Source organism: Protomyctophum parallelum (assembly GCF_964188405.1).
Source record: "Protomyctophum parallelum genome assembly, chromosome: 1".
Taxonomy (NCBI): domain Eukaryota; kingdom Metazoa; phylum Chordata; class Actinopteri; order Myctophiformes; family Myctophidae; genus Protomyctophum; species Protomyctophum parallelum.
This window is the reverse complement of record NC_139697.1, coordinates 11,042,352-11,064,709: the sequence shown is the minus strand read 5'-3', so window position 1 is coordinate 11,064,709 and position 22,358 is coordinate 11,042,352. Positions and strand designations below refer to the sequence as shown.

At 43.3% G+C, this 22,358-nt stretch overlaps 1 protein-coding gene across 1 annotated transcript in view; it reads right to left on the bottom strand.

The window, feature by feature from the left end:
- csmd3b (CUB and Sushi multiple domains 3b) overlaps nucleotides 1-22,358 on the bottom strand; it is a gene marked incomplete at its 3' end in the record, with an annotated part of 548,364 nt that overhangs the window by 320,469 nt on the left and 205,537 nt on the right. The window contains exon 5 of the mRNA XM_083771581.1: nucleotides 18,365-18,562. Within this exon, the coding sequence (XP_083627707.1) occupies nucleotides 18,365-18,562 (198 nt within the window). The remainder of the gene's footprint in view (nucleotides 1-18,364; nucleotides 18,563-22,358) is intronic.

Sequence of the window (22,358 nt, the reverse complement as noted above, 5' to 3'; positions counted from 1 at the left end):
GGGGGGGAGGGACCATGCGGTGTGTCAGTTTGTATTTTATATAGCTTTCATTGTTATGCGCTTAGACAGAGGGCATCATCAGAATCCATGTAATCGCAAAGTGGAGTGGGGAGGAGAGGAGAGCAGAGCAGAGCAGAGCAGAGCAGAGCAGAGCAGAGCAGAGCAGAGCAGAGCAGAGGAGAGGAGAGGAGAGGAGAGGAGAGGAGAGGAGAGGAGAGGAGAGGAGAGGAGAGGAGAGGAGAGGAGAGGAGAGGAGAGGAGAGGAGAGGAGAGGAGAGGAGAGGAGAGGAGAGGAGAGGAGAGGAGAGGAGAGGAGAGGAGAGGAGAGGAGAGGATATAAGACATGCAGGAGAGGTGAAAAAAAGAGAGGATCCAAACAAAGTGAATGGAGGAGAGAGCCCAGATTTAGCAGGTCTGCAGAGACGAGATAAGACTAGTCCAAGTGTCACTACAAGACTGGTACTGTACATCGATCTGAGAGGGGTGGAGAGACACAGAGAGACAGAGAGAGAGAGAGAGAGAGAGACAGAGAGAGAGAGAGAGAGAGAGAGAGAGAGACAGAGAGAGAGACAGAGAGAGAGAGAGAGAGCAGCTCAGTGAGCCAGGGGAAGGAGTCTTTCATTACGGTGCACACGCAGTGTTTCAGAATATCATTCTGAAATGCTCTGTTGCTATTATTATTATTATTATGACATAAACAAACACGCTGAGTGATCCTGCCAAGTGGAAGCTTACAGTCATGTTAACCTGCTCAGCATGGGCTCGGCAGAATGCACACAGCATCAAGATTTATTACATTATACAGATGGAGGAAAAATCCTTGCCGTTTCTGTAAAAAATGTACCCAGCCTCAGCCTTGGCACGGAAACATACCAGTACTCTCTCCCCATGCCTTCGGCCTGGTGGAGACAATAACAAAGGAGCTTTAAGCAGAGCAATCAAAACAAAAAAAACAACTCAACTCAATTTGGGCATGCTGTTATATGGGTGAAGATTGTCAAAACCTTCCAAAATGTTTCAAACATATTAGCGTAATACTGTGTGAGCGCTGTGTGCCAAAAAGCTACCTACTTGGCCTTTAAAGAAAGAGGGAGATAATCTTTTCCTTTTTAGTAAATGTGTCAAATTCTCTGGTCTGCTGGGAACATATGGCTGTAAATCTCTACCTGTGTGTGTGTGTGTGTGTGTGTGCGTGTGTCTGTGCGAACTTGCACATGCACGTGTGTGAGTGCGTGCGTGTCTGTCTGGGTGTGTACTGTACATGAGTACCTCCAGCTGCTTGGATCAGCAGAGCTTTACATCCACAGGGAACCATTAGTGAGATAATAAGGAGACTAGGGAGGTGTGCGTGCGTGTTTTCTACTTCATTGTGAATGAGCGCAAATGAGAGAGACACCGTGAGATAAACAGAAGGCTAAATAGTATACACTTCAAGCCTGACCTGGGTCAATAGTAGCATTACCATTAGTTGTAAATACGTTTCAAATAGCTTTGGCTCAAGAATGGTATAAATGTGTCCCTCAGGCCTCAGGCCTCTAAACATTACCTCCGCAGACAAAAAACAGCATATACTGTAGTACGTCACAATGTACAGAAGGAGTGCAACAGACAAACTAGTTCTGTGGTTCTCAACCAGTGGTCCTTGAGGGCGTTACAGGTGGTCCCCAGCTAAATGATGGAGAGTTGGTATTGGTAACATGGTGGTTTCATCTTACACACTCAAGAGTAAAGGTCATTACACACTGGCGAATTAGCGATGCGATATATTCGTGCGAATAATTCGCATTTAAAAAAAAAACAATTGAAGTCCATGCAAGCTTCCACATCAGTGGCGAATGTGCGAAAATGCGACCGTTTTCGCTTTTATTTGTTCGCTCTGGTGTCGTATTTTGCAGAGATTCGCAGGCGAACTGCAACATGCAATATTTCGCATTTTCAAATCGCTTATTCGCATCGCGTCGCTAATTCGCCAGTGTGTAATGACCTATAAACTATCGTTAAACATCTGCATTACTTAACTTAATTTACCAGCAGTCCACACAATTAGGCCTAGAGAATGTAGACGAATGGTTATTTTGCTCAACATTTGCCTGTTATATCTGCTGTGATACCAACATCAATACAGCATGGACATGTGGACATATATTTTAGTTTTGGGTGTGCAAGGCAAACATCTCATCAAATGGTGGTCCGTGGCTCAAATGCAGAATAAATATTGGGCCTTGATATGAAAAGGATTGACAACCACTGAACTATAGTTGATTGAATCGATAAAAAAAGCAAAAATCTACTATCAAAAATCTAAATGCTGATCTACAAGCTCCACGGAACATTGCATCGGGACACACAAGTTTATCAGACTAATTAATTTAATCCGAAAATTATATTAAAATGTTTTCACATTGATTGATTGACATTTTTGGGTTAATTATCCCAAAAAATTGCTACAAGATTATTTGTTTGATTAAAAAAAGTAATACTTTCTCCGTAAATAATCGCTAGTTGCAGCCCTATTATAATTGTGATTTGATTGGATTTGTCACAGACACGGCAACCACTTAGGACTGATGAAGTTTATTAAATGAGAAACATCCAGGCCCTGAGGAGCTCCTCAGCACCGGTACACCGCATCTCCTTTTGGAATTCTGAGCAGATTCAAACCAACACTTATTTGCAGTGCCGACATCAGTCTACCTGCAATCATCAACAATCATCTGATCCAGATGACGTGCTCCGATTTAGGGTAAAAAAAACCCGTCTTATAGGGTCTAAAGAAATAATATGAACAGAGATCTCTGTGCTTTTAATTCATTACGTTCTCTGCCCAGGACGGATATTGATCCAAAGATGCATAATTCATTGTTTGATATCAGTGAGCGATACACTAAAGTCCAGCAGCGTCTGTTGTGCAACTTTCAACGTCATTTCCGGTTTGTGCGTCATCAAAAGTGCCCCCCACCCCCTCATTATAGTGGACGGGATTAAACATCTTCTAATGCCGATAATTCTGAATATAAATCAATGATTCCAATTCTAATCAAAGATTGTGTTTTTGACGGCCCATCGTGGCCCAGTCGCTTGATTTCGCGTTAGAAGAAATCATGCCTCGGGTGGTCGGCAAGCCTCCCGTGGGTGTTTTGGTTAGATGCTATGCTATCTGCACAATGTATGATGATTTGAGGGTTCCACTGTTTGAGGTAATGCAACAAAGAAATCCTGATCTATTCTGGGAAAATGATGGAGAGAAGTTGGACTGGTTATTTAATTATGAAGTATTTAGGACAGCCCAGTTTGTTTCTAGAGCCTGGAGTAGAAGACAAGCACAGCTCTTCAAGTAGGTACATGTGTCTCCTGTCACAGGCCTAATGGTGTATTTTATTTTATGTTGTATATTATATAATCTGCCTCGTAAGGATCTGGAGTGTCAGTTTGGTATTCACTTGATCATTGTTTGCAAACCGTCATGTTGGTTTATTGTTATTGTTTATGTAAACTGTAAAAGGTTGCCATGTAAGTCCATATGGGCTGGGCTTCTTCGGAAGCATGACACTTAAATAAAGAATCAATCAATCAATCAATCAATCAATCAATCAATCATGTAGATGGAGTCCTGTGTCACCTTGAAATGGGCTCTGAAGCTGCAAATAGCTGGTCACACCGATTTACCGGTTCCAACTGATGACAGGGACTTGTGTTAATGCATGTTACATGGTGAGTGTAAGTGCAAACGGTGAAGAGTTGATTGACAAGTTGTGGACACATTTCATTACTTTTCACTAAGTATTATGCAGCCACTCTGACCCTCCCTGTCGGATGGTGTTAATTTCCGAATGCAAATCCACAGTTGTGGAAGTGTGTGCGTGCGACTGTGCGTGCGTGCTGGAGAAAATTAATAGGACCACATTCTGCTCTACAAACACAGAGCTCTGGGTGTGAAGTGTGGCACGCACGCACACACGCACGCACGCATGCACATGCACACGCACACACACACACACACACACACACACACACACACACACACACACACACACACACACACACACACACACACACACACACACACACACACACACATAGATGCGTATATACTGTAAGTAGTACGGTAGGTACACAAACTGTCTTTCTAAGCTTTTGAGAAGTTTGTGTGAATCAGCAGGAGCCTCGATCAGTATGACAGCTCAGCTCGCGGCTCCTGCAGGGCATGGTGTATCTCTCACTCTGTGTGTGTGTGTGTGTGTGTGTGTGTGTGTGTGTGTGTGTGTGTGTTTGTGTGTGTGTGTGTTTGTGTGTGTGTGCTCTCGCGCGCGCATGTGTGCTCTTGAGCGCCGTAATCCGTTAAGACTCAGCATAACTGCTTCAATACATGCCGATGCGCACACACCACACACGCACGCGTACACACACACAGACACATGCGGCACAAGCTGCTTCATGTCAAGTTGTCATCAATGTCGATGATGTGTAAACAAAAATATAACATTTTATCTGTTTTGACAGACCAGACTTACAAGGAAGGAGAAAGGCACAGAGAGAGAGAGAGAGAGAGAGAGAGAGAGAGAGAGAGAGAGAGAGAGAGAGAGGAAAACAACATTATAGGATCAATTCCATTTATTAGCTTTGTGGCCTCACAGAATAAATGAATGACGGCGAGGACAGCAGAGAGACGGCCTCTGTCCCGTCCTTCTCTCTGCTGCCGTACAATAAGCCCATCCCTAGTAATGCGCTCCATTACGCATCTTTCAGAGCTGGCATAAACCGAACAGATGGAGTCATCCATCAAAAATGGACAAAAGCCGACACCGTTCGCCAGTCAGAGGCGTCGTTGGAGCAACTCACATCCCCGGCTAATCCCCACAGCTATACCGTTAGCATACCGTAGAACATAGAGGTGCTCCGATCCATCGGCCACACATTTTCACTCCAAATGACTCGATCGCTGATAGGCAATTTACCCGATCTGGAGAAACTGATTTTTTATACCATTTAAAGCCATACTCACCGTGTAACATTTTCAATAAAACTAAATTCAATTTGATATAATTACTGACTGGCAAAAGTTTCACAACACCCACTCCATGAATCTCACCCCCGAAAGCCTTTTCTATATGTTAAAATAAAATATGTTTTCAATTGAACTGTACATGGGTCACTTTTCCCGGCAAAATGATGCCATCTGCCGGGGGCAGGGGAACTCTTTTTTCAATTTATATAAGATCTATAGACCGATTCACAGAGGGGTGCCCTGGGCGCGGCCATTACTGAGGTGTAATACATGGAGCAGGTGCTCTGTAGACCAGGTGTAGCTAATCAGTGCTGCTGCACTTAATGGTACACCTCAGTAATGGCCGCACCCAGGAAACCCTCTGTGAATCGGTCTATAAGCTCACAATGCATCACCTGCTGTGAGCTTGTAGATCAGCTATTTTCACAATTTGTTGTACGATGAAGTATAGACTATAGTGGTTAAGAAAATGTCCTCCGTTTTTCTTGTTTACAAGTCAAACTCTACATATACACTGAAAAGTAGATCACATTTGATCCCCTTTGGTTTTAAATGGGATTATTTCCACAACAGCAGAGAAACCATCGTGCTCTGTAGCCATTCCATTTAATGCAGAGAGTGGGAGGAGAGGAGAGGAGGGGAGGGGAGGGGAGGGGAGGGAGGGAGAGGAGAGGAGAGGAGAGGAGAGGAGAGGAGAGGAGAGGAGAGGAGAGGAGAGGAGAGGAGAGGAGAGGAGAGGAGAGGAGAGGAGAGGAGAGGAGAGGAGAGGAGAGGAGAGGAGAGGAGAGGAGAGGAGAGGAGAGGAGAGGAGAGGAGAGGAGAGGGATAACAACACTCCCATGAAGGTGTCACTATCTAGCTAGACAGCCTCTGGCAATAAAACACAACAGACACACAAACAAACATGCACCCTAGTGCGGGCGCACACACGCACACACACACACACACACACACACACACACACACACACACACACACACACACACACACACACACACACACACACACAGAGGGGTAAAGTGGGCTGTAAAAGTCGAAAAGTTTATTTGTAAGTCAGTCATGCCAACTTCTGCAGTTTAAAGTACTGAATGGGCAGAATCTTACTGACATCAACTATTTAACACGTTTAACCTCCCCCTGTTGGTACACATGGGGGACATGCCGTCACATCACACCTTGTGAAGCATGAATCTTTTCCAGATTTTTATTTTGGGGCTATTTTTTGGGGGGGGAACTTGTATTGATCCCCGTGGGGGAATTCGTTCTCTGCACGTGACCCATTGCTGTCACCGAGTTGCACTCCGGGGAGTGGTTATAGGGGGCGGGTTCAGTGTCTTGCTCAAGGACACTTGGACACAACGCCAGGAAGAACCAGGGATCAAACCGGGGACGTTCCGGCTCCCAGGTGGGTGCTTCATCTCCCGAGCCACCCTCCATAAATTGTTCTTTACAGAAGTTCTCACAAACATAATGCGGGGCCAATCAGCTGCAAGGACAGATTAACACACTACACTGCCCTCCCTATTTGGGGAAATGGTTGATGGAGTGGGAGAAAACAAACGCACCACACCCGCCTGCAGTGACACTGAGCTGGTGGGAGAAAACAAACGCACCACACCCGCCTGCAGTGACACTGAGCTGGTGGGAGAAAACAAACGCACCACACCCGCCTGCAGTGACACTGACAGGAACAACATGAATAAGGTGAGATCAGGGATTCTCAACCTGTAGGCAGTAAGGATACTGCAAGTGGTCCCCAAATAATCTGGAAAACACAAATATTTTAGTAATAACATAACAAACAGTATACTAAACCCTATAACCCTAATATTTTATACGATTAATGTAAAAACTAAAATACAAAAATCACTTGAGGATTAGAAAAGTGTAAAGTGAGGGGCGCTCTCATCATCATATACATCATCACATTCCGGCCAATCACAATTTGCGTCCTCACTTTGCCAGCCAAGTCTATGGGCGATATCACTATATATATTACTATATATATATCACTATATCACTAAGTCTATGGGCGATATCACTATATATATATATTACTATATATATCACTAAGTCTATGGGCTATATCACTCAGCCAATCAAATCATCGCTATGGGGTATTTCTATATAGGCTGCTACGTCACCCACATACAGTAGCAGCCTGAAAGTATACCCAAGCATTTCTTGGCATAAAAAATAATAATAATACATTTAAAAAAAAAATGATGGAAACTGTGTGCAATGTATGAATGTATGTCCTCCTTCCGAAAATAAACTGAACTGAACTGAACTGAACTGAATTGGTTCACCAACCTATGGGCCCGCCTCCCTCCCCTCAGCGGTGTTGGGTGAGTAATGACCAATCACTTCCCGACCCAGATTTTTCCTGCCCGTCCCGGGAATCGAACCGGCAACCTTTCGGCAACAAGGGTGCTCCTCTAACCCTTAGGCCACTGCTTAGAGGCCAGGACAATTTTTTTTTGTGGTACCAGGCTATAGGAGACACGGGGGGAACATGCAAACTCCACACGGAAAGTCCCTTTGGCCAACCCCACCTCGGGTATGGGAACTGATGACACACGCGGAGGAGAGAACACGCCCCCTGCAGCGGGAATCAAACGAAGGACCTTTTTTTTTCTTTTTATCAAAACGCCTGCGGACCCCAAGACTACCCATAAATAGTGTTGCGTGTAAACGTCTCAAGTGTATATGCCAGCTCGCAGGCTACACATCATTCATTAGAAGAGCATCAGTAGAAACTGAACTGTAGTTGAAACGTATCGTTCTTACTGAGAGGAGATATTGCTGTGTGAAGGGGGAAAAAAAAAGAAGAAAAAAATCTCTTAAGCCTTCTCTTCCTGAACGGAGCTGGAGTGGTACTGTCTGTCGGCCTTGGGGAAGCGCCAGGGGCACTGCCGGGAGGAATCAAATTAGGATGTGAAATCAGTAGAAATGAATTTCAGAGTCCAGTGGTTATCATAATACCATATGGCTGTGCGGCAGAATTTCTCTGGACATTCAAGACTCAGCTCTGTTACAGCTTAAATGAAGGGCAGCTTTTAATGGCTATATGTGATTGTGTTGAATTATAGATGCACCATACGGAAGCATTAGTGGGTGGATTAGGCGTGATGGCGGGGAGAGGGAGGTTAAAGCACAACATCGCGGTATTGCAGACAAGCATCTGAAGCAAGCATTTCATTTGCCTACTTTGTGGCATGACCTCCATTTGTAATGTCAAGTCTTCATCCCTTCTGTACAAACACCTTTCCAGAACGTCATTTTAAGTCAATTATATAAGCGTATAGAAAAGTAATAATAATAATAATAATAATAATAATAATAATAAATAAACTGATATTTTTGTCTAGATATGTTATAGTTAGTATATATTTGTACCTTATCTGTTAGCTTTAACTTTAGAGGAGTGCTTCACCCCGTGATTGAGCTAAAAAGCAAAGAATAGTAATTAACACAAAGAGACAGAGAGAGAGAGAGAGAGAGAGAGAGAGAGAGAGAGAGAGAGAGAGAGAGAGAGAGAGAGAGAGAGAGAGAGACAGAGGAGAGAGAGTGGATTAAAACACAGGAAGGAGGACTTATTGTCGGAAGTGAAACTGCAATGTACTGTGACAAAACTCAAAATTACAGCTGAGAATCGGAAATGAGTGCATGTTGAATTCATGGAGATGTTTTGTTGTTCTCAAATGCCTCCTCGTGAAGGAATTGAGAAAATACTTGATGAATTGGAGATAATAGGGGATCAACTTTAACAACAGCAAAACTATGAACCCCAAAAAGGTTTTTGTGTTCATGTGTGCTGCTTGTCTGTGCGTGAGACATGTTTTAAATAGTATCTCAAGTTTGAGCAAAAATACACATGCTTTTCCGTTTTTACTGAGCACATGACACCTGGATTATACTGGGAGAGTTTCTAAGCACATTCTTTGTTTCGCAGTTGTTAAACTTGGCCTTCCATTAACTTCAATTCATCATGTATTTTCTCAGCATTTGGACTCTCTTGCATGCCTCATTCACATCATGCAAGAAAGGGAAAAAAATGTGCAAATATGTATTTCATTTAGATTGTTTCTGTGACGCATAGGTTTTGATCGTTAATATCTGTACAAGACAAGACAATATTGACAATATAATGACAATGTAATTGCACTACTTACACCTGTGGCTCAACTGTATCAATGTGATTAGCCCCCATTGATTGTTTACTTTAGTCCAATCAAAACGGCTTCTATTTGAAATGCCACAGAGGAGGCAGCAGAGCACCAGGGAACTATACACTGTAATTAAAGTTCAATATTTGAGAAAATAAAACACTGCAAAGTATCACTACTGTACGTGTACTGTTTGCACCTGCCAGTTTACTTTGACTGCATGCCCTTCCTCCACATGCAGGGAATGTTGTGGACTGAAGGTGAAGTGGGCAGCAGCCACCGAGTGAATGTCAGGTAGGGATTTTAGCACTTATAACAGCCAAAAGCTAGAGGATATCAAACCAAATCAGTCAATACACACGGAATGTATACTCATTCCGTACTACGCACACACGCACGCATGCACACACGCACGCACGCATGCACGCACTCTGCAGTGCTCTATAGACACACAGTATGAGCCTGCTACTGTTTGGGAAACAGTGGTCTACTCTACACCCTCCCTTCTTACAACAACCAGTGGGGGTTGGCAGTGTAGTTCATTGCCATAATTGGCATAATGACCATCCTAAATTGAGAGGGGAAAAGAAATAGGGGAAATGAAAACAGCCAATTAGACTCTAATTTAGATATGGTGACCATAGCAACGACTGTTAGCGAGATTCTAAACCAGACATTTCTATTTAGCTTTTCCTTCCTTCCTGTGTGTGAACTTCCTTCCTTCCATTTATTTTCTCTCTTTCTCATTATCCTTCCTTCTTACCTTTTCTTTGTCAGGCTACAATGAACAGATGTAATTTTGCAGAGATTGTTTTCACGCTGCTAGTCTGTTAGTCTCCCTTCTAGCTAAAAGGGACAGTGTTTTTATCTTACGGTGCGTGCCTGCGTGCGTGCGCGTGTGTATGAATCCCAGTGAAAACATGCCAGATGTTGTTGTTGCTGATGGGGGGTATGCGCTGGAAAAACATTTTTGATTGCATCTTCGAGGAGGGTTGTGACAAAGCTGAAAAAAACTAAACTAAACTAAAAGAAAACAATAACAACAGCGACAAAAACACTCGCTTGAAATGTCGGATACACCCCCCCCCCCCCCCCCCCCCCACACACACACACACACCCCATTCCTTTACCAGATGGTTCTCATAGTTACTAGCCTACACCACTACAGGCCCAGAGGCCTGTAGAGAACAGCACTGTTATTAAAAGGAGGAGAACAAAACGCTTGGCTGGGATTATTTGGTTGTGTGTGAACTACTAGTGCCAGCCACCACATCAGGGCCGCGTGACGCTATCTGTGAGCACTGCAAACACACAGATAACTGTCAGGGTCGGACATTTCCGTGGCTGCACCTGTGCTTGTTTAAAGGGACATTTCACCGATGGAAGAAACTGCAGTCACTCAATGTTAACACTCTTAATGCCCAGCGTCATTTGGAACCATTAAATCAATGCGCCAAGCGATTTGCAGCCTCAGAGCCCATTTCAAGGTGGCACGGCACCATCTTGGATAGTGCTAGATATAATAGCATGTAGCCAAAAGACCCTTTGGAGGATCGGCAACCAACGGAGGTTTGATTACTTCTAACACGACTAGTGACGGGACCGCGATGGCCGTCAACAACGGGCTGCTAGGCAGCTTTCCCATTGTAAACAATGGGGACTCAATTTCCCATAACCCTTTGCACACCAGAGCGACAGACCTTTTTGCGATGACGTCATCAAAACACGTCATCATATCCCATTCTGTCCGGTGGATAGTGAAACAGATTACAATTTACAATTTAGGCATTTAGCAGACGCTCTTAATCCAGAGCGACTTACAATAATCAAGAACAAAAGCATGGGAATACATCACAAAAGCATTTATCATAAAACATGCGTAAGCTAAGAAAGTAACAGTGGAATATCTATATTATGAGACTATACATATAAACTATATATATATACTACTATGCTATACATATGTACTATGGCGTGCTATGACTATATACAATGCAATTATAGTGCCGTCTACATAACATGCTATAAGTCTATAGCAAATGCTATCTAAGTGTGCTATTGTGTAGTCTTCACAGGGGATAGTGAAACAGATTGTGTAGTCTTAGTGGGGGATAGTGAAACAGCTTGTGTAGTCTTCACAGGGGATAGTGAAACAGATTGTGTAGTCTTAGCGGGGGATAGTGAAACAGATTGTGTAGTCTTCACAGGGGATAGTGAAACAACTTGTGTAGTCTTCACAGGGGATAGTGAAACAGATTGTGTAGTCTTCACAGGGGATAGTGAAACAGATTGTGTAGTCTTCACAGGGGATAGTGAAACAGATTGTGTAGTCTTCACAGGGGATAGTGAAACAGATTGTGTAGTCTTAGTGGGGGATAGTGAAACAGCTTGTGTAGTCTTAGTGGGGGATAGTGAAACAGATTGTGTAGTCTTCACAGGGGATAGTGAAACAGATTGTGTAGTCTTCACAGGGGATAGTGAAACAGCTTGTGTAGTCTTAGCGGGGGATAGTGAAACAGCTTGTGTAGTCTTAGCGGGGGATAGTGAAACAGCTTGTGTAGTCTTCACAGGGGATAGTGAAACAGCTTGTGTAGTCTTCACAGGGGATAGTGAAACAGATTGTGTAGTCTTAGCGGGGGATAGTGAAACAGCTTGTGTAGTCTTCACAGGGGATAGTGAAACAGCTTGTGTAGTCTTAGCGGGGGATAGTGAAACAGCTTGTGTAGTCTTCACAGGGGATAGTGAAACAGCTTGTGTAGTCTTAGCGGGGGATAGTGAAACAGCTTGTGTAGTCTTCACGGGGGATAGTGAAACAGCTTGTGTAGTCTTCACAGGGGATAGTGAAACAGCTTGTGTAGTCTTAGCGGGGGATAGTGAAACAGATTGTGTAGTCTTAGCGGGGGATAGTGAAACAGATTGTGTAGTCTTAGCGGGGGATAGTGAAACAGATTGTGTAGTCTTCACAGGGGATAGTGAAACAGATTGTGTAGTCTTCACAGGGGATAGTGAAACAGCTTGTGTAGTCTTAGCGGGGGATAGTGAAACAGATTGTGTAGTCTTAGCGGGGGATAGTGAAACAGATTGTGTAGTCTTCACAGGGGATAGTGAAACAGATTGTGTAGTCTTCACAGGGGATAGTGAAACAGATTGTGTAGTCTTAGCGGGGGATAGTGAAACAGATTGTGTAGTCTTCACAGGGGATAGTGAAACAGATTGTGTAGTCTTCACAGGGGATAGTGAAACAGATTGTGTAGTCTTCACAGGGGATAGTGAAACAGCTTGTGTAGTCTTCACAGGGGATAGTGAAACAGATTGTGTAGTCTTCACAGGGGATAGTGAAACAGATTGTGTAGTCTTAGCGGGGGATAGTGAAACAGATTGTGTAGTCTTAGCGGGGGATAGTGAAACAGATTGTGTAGTCTTAGCGGGGGATAGTGAAACAGATTGTGTAGTCTTCACAGGGGATAGTGAAACAGATTGTGTAGTCTTCACAGGGGATAGTGAAACAGATTGTGTAGTCTTCACAGGGGATAGTGAAACAGATTGTGTAGTCTTAGCGGGGGATAGTGAAACAGCTTGTGTAGTCTTAGCGGGGGATAGTGAAACAACCACTCAAACTAATCCGTCATGAGTGTGACTGTGTGTGAGGTCTGTGGGGTCTCAGGGGTCATCACCATGCTGGCTTGTGGTGGATATTTTTGTCAAAATTGCATTTTGACACAGCCTTTCAAAATGAGTAGACAAACATAGAGCCCTAAATTACCATTACAGGTCTGTAACTCAGTGTACAAATGGAACCAAATGGACCCCAAATGGGTCCATTTGTGTACTCTCAGAGTCATGGGGTTGCTTGAAAATAAAACTTTAGAGAACTGCTGTCCTAATGAAAAAGAAAGAACATTATAATGACGTGTAAAAACAAAATCTAGAATTTGCCACGGACGAAGCCAAGTCTTGCCACGGACACATTTGTCCGTGTACGGAATATTGATTAGCCCTGGTGGCTCTGTTTTTCAGCCATGGTGCCGGTCTTTGTCTGCTGAGATGAGGGCTTAACTACAGCAGTGATGACAAATAACACGCACGCACGCACGCACGCACACTCATTATGCAGTTTCAACACGCACTCATTTTCATTTCCGATTCTCAGCTGTAATTTTGAGTTTTGTCACAGTACATTACAGCTTCACTTCAGACACTAAGACCTCCTTCCTGTGTTTTCATCCACTCTCTCTCTCTCTCTCTCTCTCGCTCTAATAGTAATAATAATAGCTCAATTTTATACAGTATAGCACTTTTCTAAATACCCAAAGCGCTTTACATAAGAACACTGGGAACAAACTTTATTAGGAAAAAAAACAAAGCTAAACAAAACAGATACAACAGTACAAGGTTAAAAAGATAAAAGGATAAACGAGGGAACCAGGCCAGACTTTAACCAGACCCCTCTCTCTCTCTCTCTCTCTCTCTCTCTCTCTCTCTCTCTCTATTACTATTCTTTGCATTTTAGCTCAATTATACTGAGCAGGATGTGTCCCCTAGAAGTAGCAAAAATATTTATAATTATACTACTCACTCAGTAGTTAGACTAGAAGTGTTTTAAACAACCAAAGGGCCAATGCACCCATCCTTCTGGGTTAGGTTGCGCTTAGAAAACACTAAGCCATCGTTTCGGGCTATGTTGCTTGTAACACATAGCCTGGTATCTCTGTCGCCTTCCTGGGCCTCTGTCTGGGTCTCTGCCCTCTGAATCAGTCAGTCAGTCAGTCTTTGAGAACTTGAAGAGACTGTGAATAAATACATTTGTGTTGACAGTCCTACAAACAGGCTTTCACAGTGCATTACACTCACCACACACACACACACACACACACACACACACACACACACACACACACACACACACACACACACACACACACACACACACACACACACACACACACACACACACACACACACACACACACACACACACACACACACACACACACACACACAACCATGAATATCCATCTCATATAGTCTGATTTATGTACGTGTGTGCGTGCGTGTGTGTGCAGAAGAACAGATGTTTTGTAGGTTCAAGGACATTTTTTAAACAAATCAGCATCAACTTAATAGGAAAAGTTGTAAACACAAACCGAATGCATTCACGTACAGTAAAAGCACCGTTATACAAGCACACAAACGCACTTTTCATCACAAAATCCCTTCAACTCTGCAGTGGTTTTGAACCTAGCTGATTGAAAACAGCTCACCTCACTGCTGTCTGTCCCTGATACTCTCCCGGAGAGGCTATACTAACTGTACTAAATAATAAAACAAAAATAAAACCAGCTCTGACACTTTGTACTTCCAAGTTCCCTTTAATATCCAACGCCCATGAGGAACTGTTGTGTGAGTAACTCCAATTAAAGAACAGTATGGCTGCAGTCAACACAATTCACAATAACTCCCCTGGTACGTCACCAATGCTGGACAAAGTATACTCAACACCAGTACTTGAGATATACTGGTAAAATATTACTCAAATACTGTACTGTAAGTGAAAGTTGCTCTGTCAAATGTGTACTTGATTCAAAGTACTGGAGCACTTGCTTTTAAAAAGTATTACAAAGTGCATGCTTTTAAAGATACAAATTACATTCTTACTTAATTCATTTTGTAATATAAATGCATTTAGTAATTTAGCCCCAATAACAAGCTCACAACGCATCGCAATGCACCGTGAACTTGGAATAGGCCTGTATACACTTTCTCCCATTTCTCCCATTCTAGAAATGAAGTGCAGTAATAAGTGAAAGTCAAGTACAGGCACTCAAAACATGTAGGCTAAGTACAGTACAGTACAGTACAGTACAGTACTAGAAATAGAGGAATGGAAGTGCTGCAGGGATCTGTTAGTGGCTCTTAGACGGGTGCTCTTTGGTGATAAACCATATAGACAAAAGGTGTCCTTCATCCAAGTTGTACTGCATGTCAAGGTGTAAATTGCAGACTTGAAAAGAAAAGAATCCAAGGCACTCCGTCTTTGGTGAAAATGTTAATCTATCTCATAGAGATAGACCCTGACAAAGACCTGACGAAGACCTTTTGGTCGAAACGCGTAGGTCCTGTTATTTATTTGCCTTGCTCATCATCAAATAAACGATTACATTTTTCACCAAAGACGGATTCTTTTCTTTTCAAGTCTGCAATTTACACCTTGACATGCAGTACAACCTTTTGGATACCTTTTGTCTATACAGTACAGTACTTTCACAGTAATTTCACTTCTATTACTGTCCGCTGCTGCTCGCTCGTCGTCACAAGCTATTTGCTCGTGCGGTGCGGCGGCGACAACAGAGCGCCCGCCTGCTACCACTACTTGACCTCGGCCCCGCGGTACGACACCATCCATCACGTCACCCTGCGTTCAGCAGGTGGGCGTGGCCTGGGACTAACAGGAAAACGCCGGGCTTCGGTAGGTGACCGTGTTCCACCGGCTACACGCAGCTGACGCAAGGGTCAGTTATCAGTGTGAGTGTATAGCCTCAGAGACCACAGAACATTTGTTTCAAAGGAGAGAAGGAAAAAAAACGCCTGGGCGAGAGATGCACGAGAACTGGCATACGAGCGGAGTGAACGAGAGCGAACCTTCTGTTTTCGCTAACCAATAAGAGTGCAGGTGTGGTGACGTCGGTGTTCTCCGCTGTGTGGAGTCGGACGGGAGCAGAGGGGGTTGGGTTGTCTCAGCCGGGAGATGCATGGTCTGCTCCTCATATGCCCAGAAAAATGAGTTAGTTCAGTCAGATATACTATACTCGAGGGGCTCATTCAGTGTTATGCAAGACCCACATGCCATTCGCTGACGTGGCAATCTTTATTGATAGGTTGAAAGTAATGGGGAAATGGGGAGAGAGATGGGGGGAAGACACACGGCAAAGGCCGTCAAACCCGTGCCAACACCATCAGGCTGGCTCAGCAGCCTACTGTACGTGCCCAGACGGTGGAGCTAACCATCCTACTGTACGTGCCCAGACGGTGGAGCTAACCGTCCGGACCCATTTGTGAGTTATCTGACTGAAGGCTAGTGTGAGTGTGGTCTCCTCGAGGCGTGCTTCCACTGTGACAGATAGAACTCGGGGTACGGGATGTACCGTTTAGTCACCGCTCTGCGGAAAAACACTGTACAGTAGCTACTGTCGTTCAAGCAAAAAAACTAAATTGGCCGTCCTTCAAACCGTTCACCCAGCCAGCCACTATTGATGAAAGGATGCGCAGTTTAGAGTTTAGATGACAGATGGAGGCATTTCAGGAAGGGAGTGACTTTGCTTACTGTACACTGTATTCTATTCTATTTTATTAATATTTACAGGATTATGCACAGAGTTGGGCAGCTATAGGTGAACAGGAGCTTGTGTTTTCACATAGACTCTCTCTCTCTCTCTCTCTCTCTCTCTCTGTTATATTGCTGAAAGCAATCCATTCCGAGCCATTTGATTGGCTGGCTGAATAATTGATGCAAAGCTATTACGGCTGGTATGAAACTTTGAACGCCCCTGGCAATTCGTATTAAGCATTTACACGTGCACATGTGTGTCTGCATCTGTGCACGTGTGTAAGGTGTATTAGTAGCTTAGCTCTTCTTAGCTTCCCTAACAGAGTGACATAGACATTGCTAATGCTAATCCAATGCTGACAAGATGACATTTTCCCCCCCATCATCCCCTGTTTACTCTCTCCTACACCCGCTACAGTTATTGTCATTGAGACATTAAACTTACACGCATGCTGCATTTCGAAAGGCTCCCATTTGCAAATTACCGTTATTATTATGATTAGTACAACTAGGAACTCACCATGAAAGTCGGGATATGACAGCCCACCCATTGCTCAATACTCTTGTTATCTGATGTACTTATTTGGACTTGTTGTCCAAATGACAACTGTTATCTCCATGCGGCATCGCATTTAGCTTTGTGCTGCCACTTTCATTTGGACCTGTTGTCATCTCCATGCGGCATTGCATTTTCTTTGTGCTGCCACTTTCATTCGCTTCCTTTAGAGCTCTTATACTTTCCGTTCCATTGCTAGTGTCGTTACTGTAACCCACTCCTTTTTGCGGTAACTACGTAGTTAACTTTTAACTTGTACGCCACCCAAGTTGACTGGGACACACAGACATACTGCACACCCAGGTTTGAATAGAGGAATTACAATAGAGCAATTAATAGATACAGATTATTATTATGAATCCTATAAGACAAAAGGCTATTTCATCACTTTATCACTGCGACCACTAATTAACCCTCTGCAAAGAGAACTATCTGAAGGTTACCCACAGCCATGCAGCCACTGCATCAAACATCTAAACTAGTATGACATCTAAACCCAAATCAACACATGTACTGTACACTGACTGCATACCTTAACCCATTTTGACCTGAGATCAGATTCTAAAAAATGTCTTCTACATCCTGACAGTTTTCTGAAAAAGCTATGTTTCTGTCAGTCGTTCTTCGATTTTTCAAACAAATCAGACAAGCTTGTAGATCTGCTATTTTTCAATAGTTAAAGCATAACATAATGCTAACACCAAAAGGGGTTCCTGCCCAAAACGGGTTGGCATAGATATACACAAAACCCTATCCCACCACCTGTCCATCTGCCACCAGCTACCCCAACACGGTACAGTGAAGAAAACTAACCTAAAAACCCTCCACGTTTAACTGTACATAGAAACCTTCACGATCAATGTGTGTTGTCTGTCTCGCTTTCTCACACATATGCACAAAATACAGGGGCTCTGTCAGTCTGCCTCTCTCACACACACGCACGCACGAGCACGCATGTGCACACACACACACACACACACACACACACACACACACACACACACACACACACACACACACACACACACACAAAGAGTTTCATTCTGAAATGATGTATCCATATGTCCATAGTTTGACTGTGTGTTCATCTCAACAAAGGAATTATGACTATCCTGCCACTTTACAAAGTAGACCGCGCAATCACATTATTTCATGTAGCAGTAAGCAGGTCTCTCCCCTCCCCCTCTCGTAGGATCTCATTTTAGAATGAATCTCCTCCTCATGTACAGTAACACACACACACACACACACACACACACACACACACACACACACACACACACACGTACAGACAGACGGTCGGTCCGTACCTCTACAGATAGGAGCAGGGAAGTCCCACACAGCCGTGTTTCCGGTGTTGGTGGTGCAGGTGAGCGTGGCGTGGCCGTCCAGCACGTAGCCAGAAACGCAGGTGTAGTGCACGCTGTCGCCCACGGCGAAGCGGCCCGCCCCGGTGAGTACCGCCTTAGGTGGAACGCCCGGGTTGCCACACGATGTGCTGTGCAGTTCTACAGAGAGAGAGAGACAGAGAGAGGGAGGGAGGGAGATATGGGAGAAAGAGAAGGAGTCGATGTTAAATTGGATGCATGACATTTTTTATTTTAGTTTTTGGTGTTGGTGATGCAAAGAAGACAGTCCCGTGTTACGTGCTCACTGCTCAGCATAGATAATCTACTTGATGTGATTTAGTTGTGGCAGTGGCTGAGGAAACAGAGCGGCCGCTTGTGAATCATAATCAAAACACGGTTATTGTTAAAGCACATACAGTAACAACTTTTGGTGTACCAAAGTGCATTTCATCAGCACAACCAATACAAACAACACGTAGAAGCATACTACGGTGATCATTAACAACACCTCAGACAGACACAATGGGTCGCTAACCCTGACCTCAGTCTTTGTTCTAAAACAATAGAGAGAAGAGCTATTAATGTCTTGTTGTTTCTGACAGATGAAGGAAGATGAAAGGTTGGTGATGAGTTTCATATCAGAGCTCACATGGTGAAGATGAGTTTAATATCATAGCTCACATGGTGAAGATGAGTTTAATATCATAGCTCACATGGTGAAGATGAGTTTAATATCATAGCTCACATGGTGAAGATGAGTTTAATATCATAGCTCACATGGTGAAGATGAGTTTAATATCATAGCTCACATGGTGAAGATGAGTTTAATATCATAGCTCACATGGTGAAGATGAGTTTAATATCATAGCTCACATGGTGAAGATGAGTTTAATATCATAGCTCACATGGTGAAGATGAGTTTAATATCATAGCTCACATGGTGAAGATGAGTTTAATATCATAGCTCACATGGTGAAGATGAGTTTAATATCATAGCTCACATGGTGAAGATGAGTTTAATATCATAGCTCACATGGTGAAGATGAGTTTAATATCATAGCTCACATGGTGAAGATGAGTTTAATATCATAGCTCACATGGTGAAGATGAGTTTAATATCAGAGCTCACATGGTGAAGATGAGTTTAATATCATAGCTCACATGGTGAAGATGAGTTTCATATCAGAGCTCACATGGTGAAGATGAGTTTAATATCAGAGCTCACATGGTGAAGATGAGTTTAATATCATAGCTCACATGGTGAAGATGAGTTTAATATCATAGCTCACATGGTGAAGAGGAGTTTAATATCAGAGCTCACATGGTGAAGATGAGTTTAATATCATAGCTCACAGGGTGAAGATGAGTTTAATATCATAGCTCACATGGTGAAGATGAGTTTAATATCATAGCTCACATGGTAAAGATGAGTTTAATATCAGAGCTCACATGGTGAAGATGAGTTTAATATCATAGCTCACATGGTGAAGATGAGTTTAATATCATAGCTCACATGGTGAAGATGAGTTTAATATCATAGCTCACATGGTGAAGATGAGTTTAATATCAGAGCTCACATGGTAAAGATGAGTTTAATATCATAGCTCACATGGTGAAGATGAGTCTAATATCAGAGCTCACATGGTAAAGATGAGTTTAATATCAGAGCTCACATGGTGAAGATGAGTTTAATATCATAGCTCACATGGTGAAGATGAGTTTAATATCATACTAATCATAGCTCACATGTGTCAGTCCAAGTGATACTTCGTTTTGTATCTTCGATGCTCTACTGTGCTGTCAAACTAAATTATACAACAATGTCTACACTCTCAGTGTTAAATGAACACTGAGGTTTCTACGGTGCACTGTTCAAAACAGCTCATATAAAAAGAACACCAGTGGTTTCATTGTTTTTGTTTTTTATTGTGACTGCGAGCACATTGCCTTCCCAGCTATGGATATAAAGAGGGATTGTATACAGCTTAATGGTTAACCCCATTATTCCCACTAGACCCATTCATAGCCCTGTATGTATTGAAGCAAGTCACTCTAACACACTTATATTTTAATATGCATGTGTACACACACACACACACACACACACACACACACACACACACACACACACACACACACACACACACTGTATTACTGGCCATAAACCAGCAACAGGATGGGAGAGGAGGGACTAAGTTGGAGCGTGATTGATGCAACTATGAAACGGCAGTGACACACAGAGAGGAAGAGGAGGGAGAGAGTCTCCTAAACTCCAGTCTTATTATCTCTGTTGATGGATAGAACTATGAAACTAGATAGATAGAACTATGAAACTAGTGTATGAAACTAGTCTAATTATCTCTGCTTGATGGATAGAACTATGAAACTAGATAGATTGAACTATGAAACTAGTGTATGAAACTAGTCTAATATCTCTGCTTGATGGATAGAACTATGAAACTAGTCAGACAGAGAGAGAGCAAGAAAAGAAGGGGGGAGAGAGAGGGAGAGAGAGAGAGAGAGAGAGAGAGATAGAGTACAAACAAGTAAACATTAAGACTGAGCGCCACTGTGGCACAGCGGCAGGCAATGAGTTAAAGACACTGTTGGCCCTACTGTATTTTACGTGTCTTAAGTAACTAAGTCTTATGACTTAACTTAAGACCTCAAAACAGCCAAATAGCATGATGGGCCACGCCTCCAGGTCTTAAGTTAAGTCCTGGTACTTAAGACACCCATATTATGTCTCTTGAAATGGAGAGGGCATCTCTAAGGCTCCATTTAGACTGAAGTCACATCCAGTCAAATCAGATTTAAATCGAATGTATTGCTCAAATCTGATCTTTTGGCCCAACCGTGACCAGATCAGATCTGCCACAGATCTGTGTGTGAGTCTGGGGGCCAAATCCAGCCTGAATCAGATCTGTGCCACTCCAGATTCGAATCTGATTTGTTTCAAAATACTGTAAGTCTAAACACAAACAAGTCACATGGAATCCGATTTAGATCAGGTTACTGCGCCCAGACTGAGACGGATCTGCTGAAATCAGATTTGAAACAGATTTGACCTCTGAATGTGGCTCAAGTCGCATTTGTAAAAGTCGGATTCCATGTGATGGTTCTGGCGAATTTTTGGCATATCTAAGTCAAATTAAGCTCTATTCAATATATCGAATATCACATTTTGAGCAGATTATGAGCCATAATGCAAATAAAAACGATGTGCGTGCGTGCACGCAGGGATTTTGGCTGTTTTTAGGTGGACGTGATCGGCCGTTAGCTAAAGATCACACACGTGTGAACTGAGTGGTGCAATTCCCCCCCCCCCCTATCTCTCTCTCTCTCTCTCTCTCTCTCTCTCTCTCTCATTAGAGACACAGCACTACCCCTCTCTCTGTTTCTGGCGCCCCCTACTGGTATAAATAAGTCACATACTCGTGCTTACACAGGTACACAGGTAAACGGACATTGCTGGTTGTAGGAGTGGTTGCACCACTCAAAAATGCAATGTGACCACCCACACCACACCCATTCACTTTCTTCTGGAATGGTCAACCCTTAGACCACCCACACCACACACATTCACTTTCTTCCGATAAACACGCCGCTATTGATCTCGACATTGCGGTTCTCTGACTCGTAGAGTGCAATTAGCGAGAACAGGAATAGACGTGTGCCACCATGCTGGAAACCATGCGACACTTGTCACAGTCTTAAAGGCTGTCCACCCCAAACAATGTGAACTGTAAAGATAACAATAAAGACAATGATGGGAGCTCCACACTGATGAATGACTGTGACTGCTTGTAAATTCCGATGGATATTGATTGGATGCCAGTGTTTCTATTGTTCATCAAATTGCTCTGAAAGTGTTTCCAATGATAGGCTACTATGACTTTGACTGTGGACTGTGTGGAGCATCTGTGGGGTATGTCAACATACAGGGGCGCAATAA